The following is a 19,600-nucleotide window of genomic DNA, read 5'->3' on the forward strand; positions in this document are numbered from 1 at the left end:
GCGCCAGAGGCCATCGTTGATTATCGTACTGCGCTGCATTGTCCTTTTGAGTTTCCTCGCAGATCTCTCCCTCCCCCAAGGTTGTCGAAAAATGCAACACTATTATTACAAAGGGGACAGTCGACTGGATGAAGGCATGGCTGTTTTCTGAGGTAGTGCTGGACGGAAGGGTTCCGCAATCACCAACCGGGGCAATGCAACTGGCGAGGTTCTGCACTAACTGGACCAGCCCACCACCATCTCGCAGTCTCCCTCCAAGTGACCTCAACAATAGACAGCTTCCCATCAACGCCCCGCTGCGCCCGTCTAGAAAGCATTGGGTCTTTGTTTTCTCTTGCTAGTTTTCGTCGCGGTTGCATACAGATAAAAACCAACAATGGTACGGACATTCCCGCTTCCCCAGCTTGGCCCGCGCACGCGATCGCGGAGCCCATCCCACCGCGCCGGCCTGCTCTATCCCCAAAGGATCGAGAACCTTGCTAACGTGCTTGTTCCCTGGCAGCTGCCCCTCGGCTTGCTTAATGCCGCCCAGGGTCACCCGATGCTGGTCGAGCTCAAGAACGGCGAGACCCTCAACGGGCATCTCGTCAACTGCGATACCTGGATGAACCTCACACTCAAAGAGGTTGTCCAAACGAGTCCTGTACGAATCTCACCCCGAATTACCATGCGCGCATGGGCAGCCGATGCATACGAGATCAATTTTTGACACGAGAGTGCGTCGTATTGCTTGAAGGATCAGATTGCTGACAATAGCTGCAGGAGGGTGACAAGTTTGTGCGCTTACCAGAGGTCTACGTCAAGGGCAACAATGTACGAGATATCCCGAGTCCTACTCTAAAGGCCTGCACCACCACTCTGCGAAATACGAAAACTAACCATGACTCTCCCCCCTCTACAGATCAAGTACCTACGAGTTCCCGAAGAAATCATCGACCTCGCCACCGAGGCGCAAAAGAACCAGCAGGGCAACTTCCGCGGCGGTCGCGGCGGCCAGTCAAGAGGGGACCACGGCGGCCGCGGAGGCGGTGACCGGGGACGAGGAGGCCGTGGCGGCGGTCGTGGTGGCCGAGGTCGCGGTCGCGGACAGTGAGCGGGGAAGAGCGAGCCCGACTTTCGACTCAGCAGCAACAGAAGCAAGTAAATCGTGCTCTTTTGTTGCTCGCCGCCGAAGAATCTAGGAAGGCATCTTTTTGGGATATTCAACGGATAGATCAACTCTTCGTCGCCTGTTTTTCTTATCATGCAGCCCTCTCTGATACCCCCTCCTCAGCCATGGCGAAATGGATAGCCCGATGGGTTGCAAAGGATGGTCTGGAGACTACGCATTTTCGGCGTTACGAGAAATGGAAATATGTGACACGGGCCACGTTGGGCTACTTGAGCAGAGAGAAAACAAGCAATTAATACAAAAAAATCGAAAAGAGTACTAAACGCCCCTCTCGTTGACCTAACCGTTGACTTGGAAGCTGCTCCTCGAAACAGGTGAAGCCATCGCAAGTATGCAAGTGAGCAGACAAGCAACAGTGAAAAGTATCTATATTAACAGGTTCTATTATAATCAATTTGCTCATAGCATCTTTAAAACTTCTAGACGAGGGACGTGATAATCGCTCTTTCCATCATGCAAAACAAAAAAGGAACAGTCCTCAGACATCAATTACAACACCGCCTTTAGAAGCTCGCAACGGCAACGGCAATAGCCTGGTTGTCCGAGTGCGAGATGGACAAGGAGATGTCCTTGACGCCAGCCCGTTTAGCAGCGGAGGCAGCATCGCCGTGGAGCTATGGACACATATTAGCAAGCTATCCTCAAACGCGCATCATTCAGAACAATGCAAACTTACCAAGACTTTGGGTGCGCCAGTCTCGTCCCGAGAAATCTCAATCTCCTTCATCGCAGCACCGGCACCCTTGCTGGTAACACCAAGAGACTTGAATACAGCCTCCTTGGCGCTCCAACGACCAGCAAAGGAGCTCTGGGGGCTAGGGGCCTTCTCGCAGTACGCGATTTCGGCAGTGGTAAAGTTGCGCTCGAGGAAAGTATCGTTTTCAATGTTGATGGCAGCAATGTCCTCAACATCTACACCAACCTTGCTGTTCTGGCTGGCCACCTTGCGAGCAAGTGTCTCCATAACTTGCTGGGTCTCCTTGGCCTGAGCAGAAGAGACAACCTTCTCAGATTGCTTCATAAAATTGGTAGCAAAGGTGAGCTCAGAAGTCTTCTTCTCGGTCGAGACGCGAGCATCAGGGTTGAGGAGAACTGAGCTGAGCTGCTCATCGGTGTAAGGAGCCTTGGACTTGGCAACAAACAAGCTATTGTTGATGAGTCCGTTGTGGAAGAAGCGGTAGGCCTTCTTCTGGCGAGCCTCAACCTTGGCACAGTAGTCGTTGTACGTGCGCTCATCAAGAGTGGCAAAGAGGTACTTGGGGTGGACACCAATAGCCTGAGCACCCTTCTGACCGAAACCGAATGAGGTAACCGAGAAGGCCTTGATGCCATCAGTCTGAATGCTGCGGCTGGGGTAAAGGATCATGTCGAATTCTTCCATGATAGGGTCAACGTTGTCGGCATTGCGGTTGCCAGGAACCAGGCCGGTGTTGAGGACCTGCAAGCAGCCGTTCAACATCCAGGCACCAGCAGCACCCTTCGGGTGACCAGTGAGGTACTTCTGGAAGATACCCAACACCGCGTTACCCTCAGAACGACCGAGATGACGCAGCTGCTGGCAGATGACAGAAGATTCATTTTTATCATTAGCCTTGGTGGAAGTACCGTGGAAAGAGGCGACACCGAGATCGTCAATGGTAAGGCCCCAGGTAGCAAGAGCACCACGGAGAGGGGCGATGCTTGGGTCGCTCTTCCAGAAGCTGTTGCCCATGCTGCGCAGAAGCTCCTTCTCCTGGCGAACAGCCTCCTTTTCGATGTGCTGAACGCGCTCGTGCGCGTACTCCTTCTCATCGAACTCGCCCTGCTGAGCCTTCATGGCGCTGATCTCGTCATGAATAAACTCTAGCTCAGACTCCTGCCACTGCTTGATCTGCTTCTTGCGGCGTTCAATCTGGCGGCGACGGTAGTCAATGTCCAGAAGAGGTGAAGGGAACTTGCCAGCGTTCTCACGAGCAGTCGTAAGGACACCCTGACCAGGCGCGGGAACGGATCGGCCAATCTTGTCAGAGGCAGTCGTGGTGAGAGCGAGGATGCCGTGGATAGGAACACCCATATCAAGGGCAAGCTTAGCGGTCATGATCACCTGTACACCACAGCCCTGGGACTCCATGAAGCCGTTTCTGGTTGTGGTTGTGGGACGGGACATCTCCTTGGGTGTGCGACCATGGGCCATCTCATCAACAGTATTACTGGTGGCCTTCATGTTGGCAAACTCATAAGAGCCTTCCTCGCCAAAATCGTCAAAGCCACCGACGAAGCAGACGCGAGCCTTGCCTTCCATGATGGTCTCGTAACCAATGTCGACCGACTCGACTGAGGTGGCGCAAGCACCAACGGGGGTCTTGATAGGGCCGGAGGAAGAGATGAGCAGCATGTTTACCCAAGCGGCCATGGTGTTGATAAACGACTCCTGAAGGATATCGTTCTGGAGAGGTTGGTCAAGATAGCGGTCCTTGTGCATACCGCGCAGCGCAGTAGCACCACCCATACCAGAGCCGACGCAGTTACCGACCTCAGAGACATGGACATACTTGTAGAACTCGTACGGATCGGTTATACCACTGGATAGCAGAGCCTCAGCAGTAGAGACGAGTAGGAACAGAGTGACAGGGTCAACCTGATCGATAATGTCATCAGGAATGCCGTATCGCTTCGCGTCCCAGCCAGTGGGAATTTGTCCAGCAACAAGGCGGTCGAAGCGGAGGGCCTTGGGAATCCAAAGAGACGCCCCCTTCTTCAGACGGATGAGATACTCGCCGCTCTCAGGAATCTCAAACACTTCAACCTTGTCACCATGTTCACGCTTGAACTCCTCGGCAGTCTCCTTGGAGGATTCAAAGGGCTCCAGATCCTCCTCAATAACGACCTCATGGAGGAGCTGCTTCTTGTTGGGGTCGTAGCCGGCGAAAAGTTCGGGCTCGATCAGGCGGATACCAGAGTGTTCCAGGATGAACTTCTCGTACTTGGCCTTTATGTCCTTGTCATCGACGGGGTCGCCAGTCTTGGCATCCACCCAACCAGCGTAAGGCTTGCCCTTGATAGGGCCATTGTGATTCTTGATGAGGCCCATGATCCACGCCATTTCAACGCAGCCCTCGAGAGAGAATTCACCGAAAGCCTCCATCTCCCATCGGGTACGCGAGTTACCCCAAGGACCAACTTCGGCGAAGCCAGTAACAACGACCACCTTTTCAAGATCAACCATGCCCTTGAGTTTGTCGTTGAGGGGAGCGACCTCATCATCCCAGTCAGGTAGAGGAGGGAAGTCAAACTTGATGTTGGCACGTGGCTCGATTGTCTTCTTCTTGTAGAGAATCTCCGACTCAGCTCCGTTAACAATGGTGTTCTCAATGGCACTTTCCTTGGTGACAGCCTTGCGAATCTCGCTGGTCTCCATGATATCCTTGCGAAGCTTGGTCATGGCTTCGTTGAGGTTAGGAATGAACTGAAGACCGCCGTTGAGATCAGCGAAGACGGGCTCAGACTGGCAAAGGTCAACAATGGTAGGAGACATAAGTCCAAGCAAGTTGAAAGCCATCTCCTGTTGAGAAAAGGTGCGGACGCCGAAAGCCTCGACTCCCTCGGCAACGATGTTGTTGCCAGACATAAGGCCTGTGCCACGAGTCCAGCCAATGACGGCACCGCAAATGGTGAGGTAGTTGGCCCAACTCTCAGAGTACCATCTATTGAAGAGAGTCTCAAGGGCAAGCTTAGACTCGGAATAGAGACCGTCATTGCCGAAGGTCCCGTGGTTGGGAGACAAAGGAAGGACGACCTGGGCAGGGCGGGTCTCGAAGCCTCGCTCGGCCTTCTGGGCCTTGACGCATCCAAGAAGACGGACAAGGTTGGTAAGCATGATGCGGTGCGCAAGCTCAGAGCGCGAGTCAATACTGTCGATCTGGCGACCATTCTCGGAGATGGCAGCAAACGGCACAATGTAATCAAGATCCCAGCCGAGACCATTCTTGGAATCGTAGATGTAGTCGATAAGGGCTTCGACATCTTGCTTACTGCCCTGGTTGAAGGGAACAACGACAACTTGGGATCCGCGAGAGCCGTAGCGAGTGTACATTGATTGGTAATACTCCGTGACTTCCTTGGAGAAGCGGCTTGTGGTTACGACAACGCGAGCGCCACCGCTAATGAGGCCCTGGAGAACCTCGGCACCAATGGAGCCGGCGCCAGCACCGGTCATGAGAACATGCTTGCCAGTGTATGTGACACCGGCACGGGCAGCCTCCTCGAGGCAATCGAGGTAGACGGAAGTAAGCTTCTTGCTGTAGTCCCAGCCGTGGAGAGTCTTCTTCTTGAGGTGCAGGAAGGGGATGGTTTCAACGCGGCCCTTGTTGTTGCTGCTACCTTTGAGGGTGGTAGCCTTGCGACCCTTGCCGTGATCTTTGGGAATAATCTGGCTTTCGTTCATGCCAAGAGACCGCAGCACATCGCCGTACAGACTCTTGATTTCAAGCTGCGAGGTCTTGGACATCTTGTGCTGCTGCTTGATGAGCTTGTAGATGCGTTGAAGATCGCTCTGGACTTTGGTACGGTTTCCATATTCGGAAATCTTGCCACCCTCGGCCATCTGCTGAACATAGTGCTCGAGCTTTCTGCAGCTGGCACGAGGAACTTCCTCGTAGTTAAGGTTACCACGAGCGTCAACGGTAGTGCGAGGGCCAGTCGGCACGGCAACATCCTTGTAGTGAGGAGCCACATTCAGGACGTCTTTGCAGTTGTCAATAAGCTGATATCCAAGCTCCTTGGCAAGTTTGTATGTTTCGCCTCGTTCGGTCGGACAGTTGTCGATGTGATACTGCATGAAGTCGAGGAGCTTGGGATTCGACTTGTTCATGATACGGATACACTGGCTGACGATTTCGCGATCAACAGTCTGGAGTCTACCGAAAATGATCTCAAAGTACATGCTGAGACCGTCCTGACGAGCCCAATTCCACGAAGAATCGTATGTGCGAGCTTTGAGGGGGCTGAAAACAGGTTCGATGCCGGAGGCGTAGAAGTCACCGTGTTCAGCATTCCAGAGGTCGAGCTGGGCTTGAAGAACTTTTTCAGATTGTTGCGAGTTAATGAAGGCCTTGTCGCCAGATCGGAGGTCCATCTTCAAGTAGCGGGCGAAGAGCTCGAGCTGCTGCTTGAAGAGGGCGCGCTGGTCCTTCGTCAAGGCATCGATGGCGGCAGGATCCATCATCATACCACCGCCGCTGCCGCCGGCCGCGTCAGCGGCAGCAGTGCTTGTGAGGCTGACACCAGCATGTGCAGCATATTTCTGAGTAACATCGTCGAGGAAAGCCTTGGCGTCGCCTTCCGCACCAAGGCGGGCCGCGGGTTCCATTGTCAGAGCCAGCAGCAGCGCACCATCTTGTCGACCGGCACCAAGACCCCATCTTGTCTCAAGATACTTGCGAGCGGCTGTGATGTTGAAGCCACCAGGCATCTTGGAAGAAATAAGGCGGGCGATAAGGGACTGCGAGACCTTGCCGAGGTTGCCGTCGAAAGTAGGCTGAATGGATGCACCGAGCTCGTCGAGAGGGGTATCTTCTGGCTTCTCTGGTGTAGAGCCGAATTCTTTGCCGAGATCACCAAGAATCTCGTTTTGTAGAGTCGACTTGCCTGGGTGAAGCTGTTAGCGGGAGGGTCGCATGAGAGTTAGCCAGGGAGACTTACCACCAACCAAGTCTTTAATTGCTTTACTGAGGGGAACGTCGAGCAGAGGCTTCTTGAGTTTTTGTGCAATGAGCGCGCGGACAATATCTACAGCCTGAACAGGTTGATCGGGAACCTGGACGGCCGGACCAGCGCTGGGCGGAGGAGGGGCGGCTGCAGCGGCAGCGGGAACTGCAGCAGCCGGCGCGGCACCTGCAGACGCTCCGGCAGCGGGTGCCGTGGGCTCTGGCTCTTCCTCTACCGGATCGACGTCGTAGTAGATCTCCTTCGCATCCTTGTTGTAGCAAAGAATCTGTCTCTGAACGGATTTGGCGGCATCATAGGCTTCGTACTTGGAGGCGAGGGTACGCTTGGCCATGACACCGAGCGTATCGGCAGGACCGATCTCTACCACACGCTCGGCCGTCCTCTCGGCGAGGAAGACGTCCTGTGTTTCAATCCATCGGACAGGCGAGGCAAACTGGTAGGCCAGAAGCTCGATGAGCAGGGTGTGGGAGAGCTCTTGTTCGACTTCGGGACGCATTTTGAGGAGAGAGTCGAGAATAGGGAGTCGAACGCGCGATCAAAGGGTGTAGAGAGAATTGTATTGCAACCGTAAGTGAGGACTGTTACCAATTGCAATGAGGAGTACGCGCCGATGCCCGCGATGATGTATAATTTTCGGAGAGTAGAAATTAAGGGTCCCGCGCAACCCAGCTTCGAGCGGCAGCTTGGAGAGGTAATTCCAATGCTGGTGGGAGACAATGGTATGGACGGACAGGGAGTGATGAGAATGAAGAAAGAGAAGAAGGATGCAGGTATTAGGATGTAGGTGGTGTGATTACAAGAGAACAACGAGGTGTCCGAGGCTCCCAGGCAGGATACGACGTGATGGGCAGAATTTTGGGAGGGACGAGACGGGACCAAACGGAGTTTGTGACTGGCAGTGCAACGCAGTCCAGTGCAGCGTAGGTAAAGCCAGCAAGGCGGATTGCAGCGGGCTTGGATTGTTGAACTGGATGACCCACAATAAAGTCCCCAAGGGGAGGAAAAAGAATTGGGGGATGTTGCAGTAACTGGCGCAGCAGACTTGCAGCAGGGCGTCTCAACCAGATTGCTGGTCTAAACTAAGTTAGGAAAGGCGCGGGATGTCGGGAGCAGACAGAATGTTCCCCCATTGGAGACACTAATGTCAAAAGCCGGGCCACTGGTGGGAAAGGGGAGTTGAGTGGCAGTTACAGTGTTGATAGTAAACAAACGGCATAAGGGGCATTCAACAATTTGTTTAAATCCAGAAACGTCTCCGGAGCTAGATTTGGCAGCGGTTTACCACACAGCCGTTGCGTCATCTCCAGATTTCCAGACATCCCGCCGATAGCTATCTAGGCCACCACTCAAACACATTGCTTGGCCAGATTTTTCCGAGTTTTTTCTTGAGTCTAAGTTTTCTGCCCGGCACAACGGACCAGTTGCCCCACCCAAACAGCCTGTCCGCCCTGAAAAGCGATTGATATGATGGAGGCAACGTAATTTCGCTGGGATGTACTGGTACAAGCTACGCTTAGGGGGTGCGCACTTGAACTTCAGACAACGCCACTGCATCTACTATTGACATTGTGTATTTTGCGGCAACAATGTTGGCGTATTCATTGCCGTACTGGATTACTTTGCCCCAGAACATTTGCATCCCACTCTGAGGCTATTTGAAGCGAGATCTCCTGGAAATCGGAGACTCAGTGCATACTTCCACCCATCAAGATGCATGGCCCCTCCCGACTCCGATACCAACATAGCGGTGCTGTTGAGGATTTAACTACAATTTGCCTCACTCCAACCGGGATGAGAAGGCCAAGGCGACGGGCAGAGCTGTCCAGCGTTTTAACTTGCAAGCGATTATCATTCAGGATGGCATCGTAGAAGTCGCTATCGCCAACGCCCAACAGCAACTCCTATGTAGGAGCATACCCTGCAGTGGCTAACGTTGTTCTAATTCGTAGTGCACCCCGTATTTCAACCCCCAGATCCAGCCCCAAGACACCCGAGCCGAGATAACAATCTGTCAATATTCGTAATCATGCTAGAAATAACTCACGCTTCCATTGCCCCGTGTTATCCCGCCCCTTCCCGACACAATCAGACCACATCTGTCGTCGCCGGAGCTTCTTTTAGACGCCTCACCGCCTGCCGTTTGGGTTGGTGTAGGCTAATCGCAAGTCCCGAAAGCCACTGATAAACGATGATAAACGCTGCATTTTGTGTGTTCACTTGGATAGTATCCGTACAGAATTTAGCTAGCCAGCGACACCATTGGGGCCGCTTGTGTCTGTATCTGTGTACTTTTCAACAATCTCTGGCCACTGGTTTCACAGCCTGGCCAAATTGGCAGCTCCTGATAGGCTCGGTCTCCAGTAGAACGTTGCATGACCCAACACGTCCCGTCGCTGGAGCAATCTTGACACCCCCCAACTGCAAGTACTGGTACATGAAATCTGCCCCTCCATCTCCAATGGAAGCTCCCCCGAAAAAAAGGGACCATGGCCATCCCCAACAGAACTAATTTTTCTTGAGGGAGAGGCCACACACCTTTTGCTGTAGCCTGGAGTGAGTCTGTTAGTGCTCTAACCTGCAGCCAGTGCCTGGAAGCCGACCCGCGCCAATTCTCGGCTCTCCAGCCAAAAGTCCAGTCCAGCTTCCTGGGTGGTCCTGATTTTTCCCGACTCGTCCGACACTGGCTCGACGTTGAGAGAATCTACCTCGAGTACCATTTCTGTCCCACTCATCGTCTCTCCAACCCTCCTTCTCCCTTTCTACCTTAATCCTTCTTCTCCATCTCCATATCTTCAATTTTATACAAGCTCGTTTGCTGCCGAGCTGCCAGCCTTGATCGCCGTAATACTCCGGACTGGCGACCAAGCTCCTTGTTTCTCTCCAAACGGCCAGACATCACCTCCAGCAACTAGACTTCGCGGCCACGAGCACGACATCAGCAAACGGGTTCCTTAATAGGTTTGTCCCGCCCCCTCAATTGAAGCGATTTCGCACCGCTAACCTTCCCTGTCACCAGACTTTTATACGATACCCTTTAATTCCGTCACCTACAATCCATCACCATGTACGGAGCAGGAACCGGGCCCCAGACGGGCATTAACACTCCGCGATCCAGCTCCTCTCTACGACCATTGACGCTTTCCCACGGCACTCTTGAAACCTCATTCCTCGTCCCTACAAGCCTCCACTTTCACGCATCACAGCTAAAAGAGCGCTTCACTGCGAATCTACCACCCCCTACCGATGAGCTCGCTCAAGATGACGAGCCCTCGTCAGTAGCCGAGCTGGTTGCGAGATACCTTGGCTTCGTTGCCGGCCAAGTCGAAAATGGCGAGGACGACGCCCAAGGCTCCTACGAGGAGGTCCTCAGACTCGTTCTCAATGAATTCGAGCGCGCGTTCCTTCATGGAAACGAGGTCCACGCTCTCGCCGCCACCCTCCCTGGTATTGAATCCAAGAAGCTCGAGGTAATCAAGAGCTACTACGCTGCCCGCAGCGTCTCTAACAGAACCATCAAGCCGCATGAATCTGCTCTCCTGCGCGCTGCCGACGATGGCGCGGCCGACATCTATACCATTTTTGGCGGCCAAGGCAATATTGAGGAATACTTTGAGGAGCTGCGCCAAATCTTCACCACATACTCTGGCTTTGTTTCGGACCTCATTACAAACGCCGCCGATCTCCTGCAGACCCTCTCCAACGACCCCAGCGCCGAAAAATCGTTTGCGAAGGGTCTGGATATTATGAACTGGCTTCAGCACCCCGAAGCCACTCCTGATATCGACTACCTAATTTCCGCCCCGGTCAGCTTCCCTCTAATTGGTCTTGTTCAGCTTGCCCACTATGAGGTTACCTGCAAGGTCCTTGGTATCACCCCCGGCCACCTTCGTGAGCGACTTCGCGGCTCTACCGGCCACTCCCAAGGTATCGTCATGGCTGCCGCCACGGCCGCCGCTGACTCTTGGGATTCATGGACCGAGATCGCCACTTCTACCCTCACCATCCTTTTCTGGATTGGTACCAGAAGCCAGCAGGCATTCCCTGTCACCTCGATGACCCCCACCATGTTGAGGGAATCAATGGACCATGGCGAGGGCACCCCGACGCCCATGTTGAGCATCCGAGACCTCTCCCAGCAGGAGGTTCAAAAGCACATTGAGGTTACCAATCAATACCTCCCCGCCAACCGTCATATCAACATTTCTCTCATCAACAGCCCCAGAAACCTGGTCGTCACCGGCCCTCCCACTTCGCTCTATGGTCTCAACTCGCAGCTGCGCAAGGTCAAGGCCCCCACTGGTCTTGACCAGACCCGTGTCCCCTACACCGAGCGAAAGGTGCGCTTCGTCAACCGCTTTCTTCCCATCACTGCCCCGTTCCATAGCCAGTACCTCACCGAGGCCACTGCCATGATCGACGAGGACCTCAAGGATATTGTTATTGACAGCAGATCTCTGGGCATCCCCGTCTTTGATACAAACACTGGCAAGGATCTACGAACAGAGGTCAGCGGCAATATTGTCCCGACCCTTGTTCGCCTCATTACACGTGATCCTGTAAACTGGGAAACCGCCACTGTTTTCCCCAACGCCAGCCACGTCCTCGACTTTGGTCCTGGTGGCGCTTCTGGTCTCGGGAACCTGACGAGTCGCAACAAAGAGGGTACTGGTGTCCGCGTCATCATCGCTGGTGCTGTTGAGGGCGCGCTTGAGGCTGTCGGATACAAGCCTGAGCTCTTCGATAGAGACGAGGAGAACGCCATCAGATATGCTATCGACTGGGTTAAAGAATTTGGCCCCAAGGTTGTCAAGAACTCAAAGGGCGAAAAGTACGTTGATACGAAGATGTCTCGCCTTCTCGGCCTCCCGCCTGTCATGGTTGCTGGCATGACTCCTGCTACAGTTCCCTGGGATTTTGTTGCTGCCACCATGAACTCTGGTTACCACATTGAGCTCGCAGGTGGCGGCTACTTCAGCGCCAAGACCATGACCCAGGCTCTAGAGAAGATTGAGAAAGCGATCCCGGCCGGCCGTGGTATCACTGTCAACCTGATTTACGTCAACCCTCGCGCCATGGCTTGGCAGATCCCTCTCCTTGGCCGTCTCCGCGCTGAGGGCGTCCCTATCGAGGGTCTCACCATCGGCGCTGGTGTTCCTTCCATTGAAGTTGCTCAAGAATACATTGAAACTCTGGGCCTGAAGCACATTGCTTTCAAGCCTGGCTCTGTTGAGGCTGTCCAGGCCGTCATCAATATTGCCAAGGCTAACCCGACTTTCCCTGTTCTCCTCCAGTGGACTGGCGGACGCGGTGGTGGCCATCACTCCTTTGAGGATTTCCATCAGCCGATTTTGCAGATGTACGGCCGTATCCGCCGCCAGGAGAATATTATTCTGGTGGCCGGTAGTGGTTTTGGTGGCGCCGACGACACCTACCCGTATGTCACTGGTGATTGGTCGAAGAAATATGGTTATCCTCCCATGCCCTTTGACGGCTGCCTGTTCGGTAGCCGCATGATGGTTGCAAAGGAAGCCCACACCAGCAAGAACGCCAAACAGGCTATCATTGACGCCCCTGGTCTAGAGGATGCCCAATGGGAGCAGACCTACAAGGGACCTGCTGGTGGTGTCATCACTGTTCGATCTGAGATGGGCGAGCCTATCCACAAGCTTGCTACCCGCGGTGTCCGCTTCTGGGCTGAAATGGACCAGAAGATCTTTGCTCTTCCCAAGGAGAAGCGTGTCGCTGAGCTTAAGAAAAACCGTGAATACATCATCAAGAAGCTCAATGACGACTTCCAAAAGGTCTGGTTTGGCTGCAACAAATACGGCAAGGCTGTTGATCTGGAAGACATGACTTACGCCGAGATCGTTCGTCGTCTTGTCGATCTGCTCTATGTCAGGCACCAGGAGCGCTGGATTGATCCCTCCTTTGCCAGGCTCACTGGTGACTTTATTCACCGTGTTGAGGAGCGCTTCGCCACAGCGCCCGGAAAGCCTTCCCTTCTCCAGAGCTATGCCGAACTGGATGAGCCGTATACTTCCGTCAAACGCATTCTTTCATTCTATCCCGACGCCGATACGCAGATCGTCAACGCTCAGGATGTCCAATACTTCTTGCTGCTTTGCATGCGTCCTGGTCAGAAACCCGTCACTTTCATCCCTGCCCTTGATGATAACTTCGAGTTTTTCTTCAAGAAGGACTCCCTATGGCAGTCGGAGGATCTTGATGCCGTTATCGGTCAGGATGTTGGCCGTACCTGCATTCTGCAGGGTCCTACCGCTGTCAAGTTTTCTACTGTTTTGGATGAGCCTATCAAGTCTATTCTGGACGGCATTCATAACTCCCACATTGAATATCTTACACGCGACTACTACGGCGGCAAGGACAGCTCTATCCCTACTATTGAGTACTTTGGTGGCGAGCTGGTAGAGACCGAGATCCCTCTTGACATCGAAGGTCTCACAGTCAGCTATGACGAGCACAAGAACACCTACCGCTTTGCATCTGGCGGCAGCGCTGCCCTGCCTTCTCTTGATGCTTGGCTTTCGTTGCTTGCCGGGCCCAACAGAAACTGGCGCCATGCCTTGCTTATGTCTGATGTCGTCGTTCAGGGCCAAAAGTTCCAGACCAACCCTCTGCGCCGTATATTTGCCCCTGCCCGTGGCCTCTTTGTTGAGATCAACTACCCTAATGATCCTTCCAAGACCGAGATTGTTGTCAAGGAGCAGCCTCGCTACAACCAGTACGTCACTGTCATTGAAGTTAAGATGGTAGGCAAGAATGAGATTCTTGTCAACATGATTAAGGATACAACGGCTCTCGGTCGCCCTCTGGGTCTTCCTCTGCGCTTCACGTACCACCCCGAGGCTGGTTACGCTCCCATTCGTGAAGTCATGATCGACCGCAATGACCGCATCAAGGAGTTCTACTGGAAGGCGTGGTTTGGCGAGGATCCCATGGATCTCGATGCCTTGGTCACCAGCAAGTTTGATGGCGGAAAGACTACCATCACCGCAGAAGCCATCAACGACTTCGTGCATGCTGTTGGCAACACCGGCGAGGCCTTTGTCGACCGTCCTGGAAAGGTTGTTTACGCTCCCATGGACTTTGCTATCGTTGTTGGTTGGAAGGCCATTACGAAACCCATTTTCCCCCGTACCATTGATGGTGACTTGCTGAAGCTAGTGCATCTCTCCAATGGCTTCCGCATGCTTCCCGGCGCTGAGCCTTTGAAAAAGGGAGATGAAATCTCGACCACGGCTCAGATCAATGCTGTCATCAACCAAGATTCTGGTAAGATGGTTGAGGTCTGTGGTACAATCACCCGTGATGGTCAGCCTGTGATGGAGGTTACTTCCCAGTTCCTCTACCGTGGCACCTATACAGATTTCGAAAACACCTTCCAGCGCAAGATTGAGACACCTGTTGAGGTTCACCTGGCTACCAGCAAGGATGTCGCCGTTCTGCGCTCCAAGGAGTGGTTCTCCACCGACGAAATGCCCAATGACTTTGATCTGCTCGGCAAGACGCTCACTTTCCGCCTTCAGAGTCTGATGCGCTACAAGAACAAGGATGTCTTCAGCACGGTTGAGACGCGCGGTCAGGTTCTTCTTGAGCTGCCTACCAAGGAGATTATCCAGGTCGCCAGCGTCGACTATGAGGCCGGAGAGTCTCATGGTAACCCTGTCATTGACTACCTGCAGCGCAACGGTTCTCCTCTTGACCAGCCCATCAACTTCGAGAACCCCATCCCGCTCAGCGGCCGCACTCCCCTACAGCTGCGTGCCCCCGCCTCGAATGAGACGTATGCTCGTGTTTCTGGTGACTACAACCCTATCCACGTCTCTCGCGTCTTCTCTTCTTATGCAAGCCTTCCTGGGACGATTACCCATGGCATGTACTCTAGTGCTGCTGTGCGGAGCCTCGTCGAGACGTGGGCTGCTGAGAACAATGTTGGTCGTGTCCGCGGGTTCCACGCCTCCCTCGTCGGCATGGTCCTGCCGAATGACGACATCCAGGTACAGCTGCAGCATGTTGGCATGGTTGCTGGCCGCAAGATCATCAAGGTTGAGGTCAGCAACAAAGAGACTGAAGAAAAGGTTCTGCTTGGTGAGGCCGAAGTTGAGCAACCCGTGACGGCGTACGTCTTTACTGGCCAGGGTTCACAGGAACAGGGCATGGGTATGGAACTGTACGATAGCAGCCCCGTGGCCAAGGAGGTCTGGGACCGCGCTGACAAGTATCTGCTGGACAACTACGGCTTCTCGATTACAAACATTGTCCGAAACAACCCCAAGGAGCTTACTATTCACTTTGGTGGTCCTCGCGGCAAGGCTATTCGCCAAAATTATATGGCGATGACTTTCGAGACGGTGGCTGCGGATGGTTCGATCAAATCGGAGAGAATCTTCAAGGATATTGACGAGAAGACGACGTCATACACGTACCGGTCGCCTACTGGTCTCTTGTCGGCGACTCAGTTCACACAGCCAGCCCTGACTCTGATGGAGAAGGCCAGTTTCGAGGACATGAAGTCGAAGGGTCTCGTGCCGCGCGACAGTACCTTTGCTGGTCACTCGCTCGGCGAATACTCTGCGCTGGCAGCCCTGGCTGACGTGATGCCGATTGAAAGCTTGGTCTCGGTTGTCTTCTACCGCGGCCTTACGATGCAGGTCGCGGTCGAGCGCGACGCCGCAGGCCGGTCCAACTACTCAATGTGTGCTGTCAACCCTAGCCGCATTTCCAAGACTTTCAACGAAGAGGCTCTGCAGTTTGTGGTGAACAACATTGCGGAGGAGACGGGGTGGCTGCTTGAGATTGTCAACTACAACATTGCCAACATGCAGTATGTGTGTGCTGGTGATCTGCGGGCGCTGGACACGCTGGCAGGGGTAACCAACTTCCTCAAGATGCAGAAGATTGACATTGAGGAGATGCGCAGCAACATTGAAGAAGCCAAGGGTGCGCTGCGGGAGATTATTCGCGGTTGCGCTGAGGCGACGCTGAAGAAGCCAGTCCCTCTGGAGCTGGAGCGTGGATTCGCGACGATTCCCCTTCGAGGAATTGACGTTCCTTTCCACTCGACGTTCTTGCGGTCGGGTGTGAAGCCTTTCCGATCATTCCTGCTCAAGAAGATCAACAAAACAACGATTGACCCTTCGAAGCTGGTTGGAAAGTACATCCCTAACGTGACGGCGAAGCCTTTTGCGTTGACCAAGGAGTACTTTGAGGACGTGTATAAGCTGACCAACTCGCCCAAGATTGGGGCGGTGCTGGCGAACTGGGACAAGATTACGCAGGACGGAGGTGAGGGCAAGTCTGGGAGCGACAGCGGAGCCAGCGCAGAGTACGACGGGCCTGGAGCTGCCGCTTGAGTGTGCTGAATGGGATGGTAATGGGGATGGAGTGGTGAAGGGGAGGGTTAGACTCGCTGACGGATTGTGTTGATTCGGACGACGAAGAGCAAACTTATGATGACGTTGGGTTGATTACTTGTGTAATGAATTGTTTGGAGAGTGCTGTGCAGCACAGCAACAAGAATGAGGATGGAAGATTAGTGACGTTTGTGGTGATGTCGTGTCCAATAAGGAAGTATTTTTAGCATCGGTATATAGTCTATAGATTTTATGATTGTTCATGCAGTGTAACGGCGTGGTGCAATGTGATGTGTTATCTGGGAAGCATAAAACAGGGCTGACGTGGGTGCGCATGAGTGTTCACATGGACAGGGGGAGATTAAAGGGCCGCAGACATCTAACGCGGGGTAGCACGATGGAGGCACGGGAAAAGAGAGGGGAAAACAGATGAGATGGTAGTTTGCGTTGTTGAGGCTGGCGTGGCGGAGGAATTGGATTAGTGGCGGGGATTTGGGAGCGCCGGAGGAAGAGCAGAGGTAGTCGGTGGAGGGCCGGCCGGACGGCTCCGGGCGACGGTAGTAGAAACGCCTGGGCTTGGTCTTTGGGCTGGTACAGTGTGTGCTGGGGCTGATGGGGCGTGGGGAGGGGAAGGGGAGGAGGGGAAACAAAGTTGAACTTGGCATGCATGCAGATAGGCATACGTGGTGGTATTATATGCCTGGATACGGGGTCTGGTATTGGGTATTATGGAGGTACAGTAGGTAACTGCGTCGGCCTTTCTGTCCTGGATTGCTTGTACAGTGTTGTGATGAATTTGTTTACAGAGTAGATATGTGCATATATATGTATGTTGTACGTAGTAGATGGGTGCGTGATAGATTAGCACATTGGCTGGTGAGGCCGCTAACATCGGACAATGCCGACCAACCCACCTGCCACCTGCTTATCAACTTGGTCGGTCGGCTGTGGCGGGAACCGGGAACCCACCACGACCGGCCGGCGGTATAAAATGTGTTTTCGTCCACTTCCCACAGACTGGGCTTGTCGGAGATGATGACTTCTTCTTCTTCTTCTTCTTCTTCTGGGACTTTTGATCGTCTTGCTCGCTTTTCCTTTCCCTGGTAAGTCAAATTAGTCTGTCAGGTTTTACAGGCGGGCCGGCGTTTGCTTGCAGCTGTCAGCTCTCCGTTTGCTGCCAGCTGCTGTCAGCCACCACTGGGCGCACTTCAGCGGAACAAGCAGGTTAGTACGACTGCTGCTGTATGTACCTGCTAACGCCCCTCTCTCATCTCAGCTTGCAGCACAACGTCGGACAAACACGACCTTGTGACTTTTTTCTCCTCTCTGCACTTCCTGTATCTTTGCGATACTAGATTGAATCCTGTCATCCGATACAATTTCTGCCCAATCTCATGACCATCGCCTCATTTTAATTCTATTTTTATCATCTTTGTTTCGACCGTCCCGCCGCCATTGTTTGCTCATCGCCTTCTCCGACCACGACCTCCGGAACGGACTGGGGCTCTGTCTATAAATCCCAAGCGTCCTCTTCCAACCAGACTGCTTTAAATAGTCAAAAAAACCCCGGTGACAGGAAACCAGTGCAACTATCCAAGCCCTCGCTCATATCTCATTTGACCCTACTCTTCATCAAGGAGCGGCAGCCACCAAGACGCTGTCACCCTCCTCTCTCTCCTCTCTCACTCTGTTCCAACTGGATAAACCAACACACAAACCAATTCATTCAACATGCATCTTGACCAACCACGGAACCAGCTGCTGCTCGGAACTTTCGTTCACAGCAAGTCCCGCAGGGAGATTGACATCTTTCACAATGCCGCTGTTGCCGTCGATTCCAACGGGAAAATTGCCGCTGTGGAACGGCAGTGTTCCAACCTAGAGGTTGCCAAGGCGCATGCTCTGGCAAAGCTGGGCTGGAGTGTCGACGACGTTGACATTTACACCACCAAAGAATCCCAGTTCTTTTTCCCGGGTTTCATTGGTATGCTACATTTACCTCCCTGCATCGAGCCCTCCCCGGACTCTCTGCACAGCTTTCCTACTGACCATGACCCTACCTAGACACTCACATTCACGCCCCTCAGTATCCCAATGCCGGCATCTTTGGCAAGACGACTCTCCTTGACTGGCTTGAGAAGCACACCTTCCCCATGGAGGTCAGCCTTAAGGACCTCGCCAAGGCCCGCAAGGTCTACACCGCCGTCGTCCGGCGCACCCTCTGCCACGGCACCACCACTGCCGCCTACTACGCCACCATCGACGTGGCCGCCACCAACCTGCTGACCGACCTGTGCCACGCCATCGGCCAGCGCGCCTTCGTCGGCCGCGTCTGCATGGACCGCGCCGAAATCAACCCAGACTACTACCGCGACGAGTCCACCGAGGCCGCCCTGCGCGCCACCCGGCAGACCATCGAGCACATCCGCGCCGTCGACCCGGCGTTCGACCTGGTCGCGCCCATCCTGACGCCCCGGTTCGCGCCCTCGTGCACATCCGAGGGCATGCGCGCGCTGGCGAAGCTGCAGCGCGAGGGCGGCTTCCTCGCCCAGACACACATCTCGGAGAACACGAATGAGATCGCGCTGGTGCGTGAGCTGTTCCCGGCGTCCCGCTCCTACGCCGACGTCTACGACCAGCACGGGTTGCTCACGCCAGGGATGGTGCTTGCACACGCCGTCCATCTGACCGAGGAGGAGGCCGACCTCATCGCGCTCCGCCGCAGCAAGGTCTCCCACTGCCCGTGCAGCAACTCGTCACTGACCAGTGGCGCCGCGCGCGTGCGCTGGATGTGGCAGAAGGGCATCGAGGTCGGCCTCGGCACCGACGTCTCCGGCGGCTACTCGCCGTCCATCCTTGAGGCGGCCCGGCAAGCCGCCCTCGTTAGCCGCCACGTCGCCGCCACCCGCCACAACGGCGACGGCGACCAGGAGGACCACGAGCGATGCAAGTTGACCGTCGAGGAGGTGCTCTACCTGGCCACGCGCGGTGGCGCGCTCTGCCTCGGCCTGGAGGACCGCGTCGGCGGCTTCGAGGTCGGCAAGGACTGGGACGCCCAGCTCGTCGGGCTCGGCCGCGTCGCCGACTCGGGCCTGCGTGAGGGCGAGGAGTACACGGCTAACGGCCACGGCTCCGGCCCCGCGGTCAACTCAGCGGTGGCGGGCGCGGGGTTCGTCGTCCCCGCTTTCAACGGCTCCGACGAGGGCAACGTCGACGTCTTTGGGTGGGAGTCGTGGGGTGAGATCCTGGCCAAGTGGCTGTACAACGGTGACGACAGGAACACCAAGAAGGTCTGGGTCAAGGGGCGTCTCGTGCACGCGAGGCGGTGAAAGTTTGCTGCCTGTTGCGG

At 54.5% G+C, this 19,600-nt stretch overlaps 4 protein-coding genes across 4 annotated transcripts; 3 read left to right on the forward strand and 1 right to left on the reverse strand.

Moving 5' to 3' along the window:
• Positions 1 to 376: 376 nt before the first annotated feature.
• Positions 377 to 1,093, forward strand: ISF_03368 (ribonucleoprotein (LSM)-related domain protein; the record flags this gene model as incomplete). The annotated part of the gene is made up of 3 exons (XM_018846974.1): positions 377 to 643; positions 763 to 813; positions 902 to 1,093. 3 exons carry the CDS (start codon positions 377 to 379, stop codon positions 1,091 to 1,093), a joined length of 510 nt encoding a protein of 169 aa, XP_018705863.1.
• Positions 1,094 to 1,674: 581 nt separating this feature from the next.
• Positions 1,675 to 7,373, reverse strand: ISF_03369 (fatty acid synthase subunit alpha; the record flags this gene model as incomplete). Its single annotated transcript, XM_018846975.1, has 3 exons — positions 1,675 to 1,785; positions 1,848 to 6,796; positions 6,851 to 7,373. 3 exons carry the CDS (start codon positions 7,371 to 7,373, stop codon positions 1,675 to 1,677), a joined length of 5,583 nt encoding a protein of 1,860 aa, XP_018705864.1.
• Positions 7,374 to 9,939: 2,566 nt separating this feature from the next.
• On the forward strand, positions 9,940 to 16,251 carry ISF_03370 (fatty acid synthase beta subunit dehydratase; the record flags this gene model as incomplete). The annotated part of the gene is made up of 1 exon (XM_018846976.1): positions 9,940 to 16,251. One exon carries the CDS (start codon positions 9,940 to 9,942, stop codon positions 16,249 to 16,251), a length of 6,312 nt encoding a protein of 2,103 aa, XP_018705865.1.
• A 1,731-nt stretch (positions 16,252 to 17,982) lies between these two features.
• ISF_03371 (guanine deaminase) lies at positions 17,983 to 19,580 on the forward strand (the record flags this gene model as incomplete). Its single annotated transcript, XM_018846977.1, has 2 exons — positions 17,983 to 18,235; positions 18,316 to 19,580. The coding sequence occupies 2 exons, from the start codon at positions 17,983 to 17,985 to the stop codon at positions 19,578 to 19,580; spliced, it is 1,518 nt and encodes a 505-aa protein (XP_018705866.1).
• Positions 19,581 to 19,600: the final 20 nt, after the last annotated feature.

The sequence above is a fragment of the Cordyceps fumosorosea genome (assembly GCF_001636725.1).
Source record: "Cordyceps fumosorosea ARSEF 2679 chromosome Unknown scaffold_6, whole genome shotgun sequence".
Lineage (NCBI taxonomy): Eukaryota > Fungi > Ascomycota > Sordariomycetes > Hypocreales > Cordycipitaceae > Cordyceps > Cordyceps fumosorosea.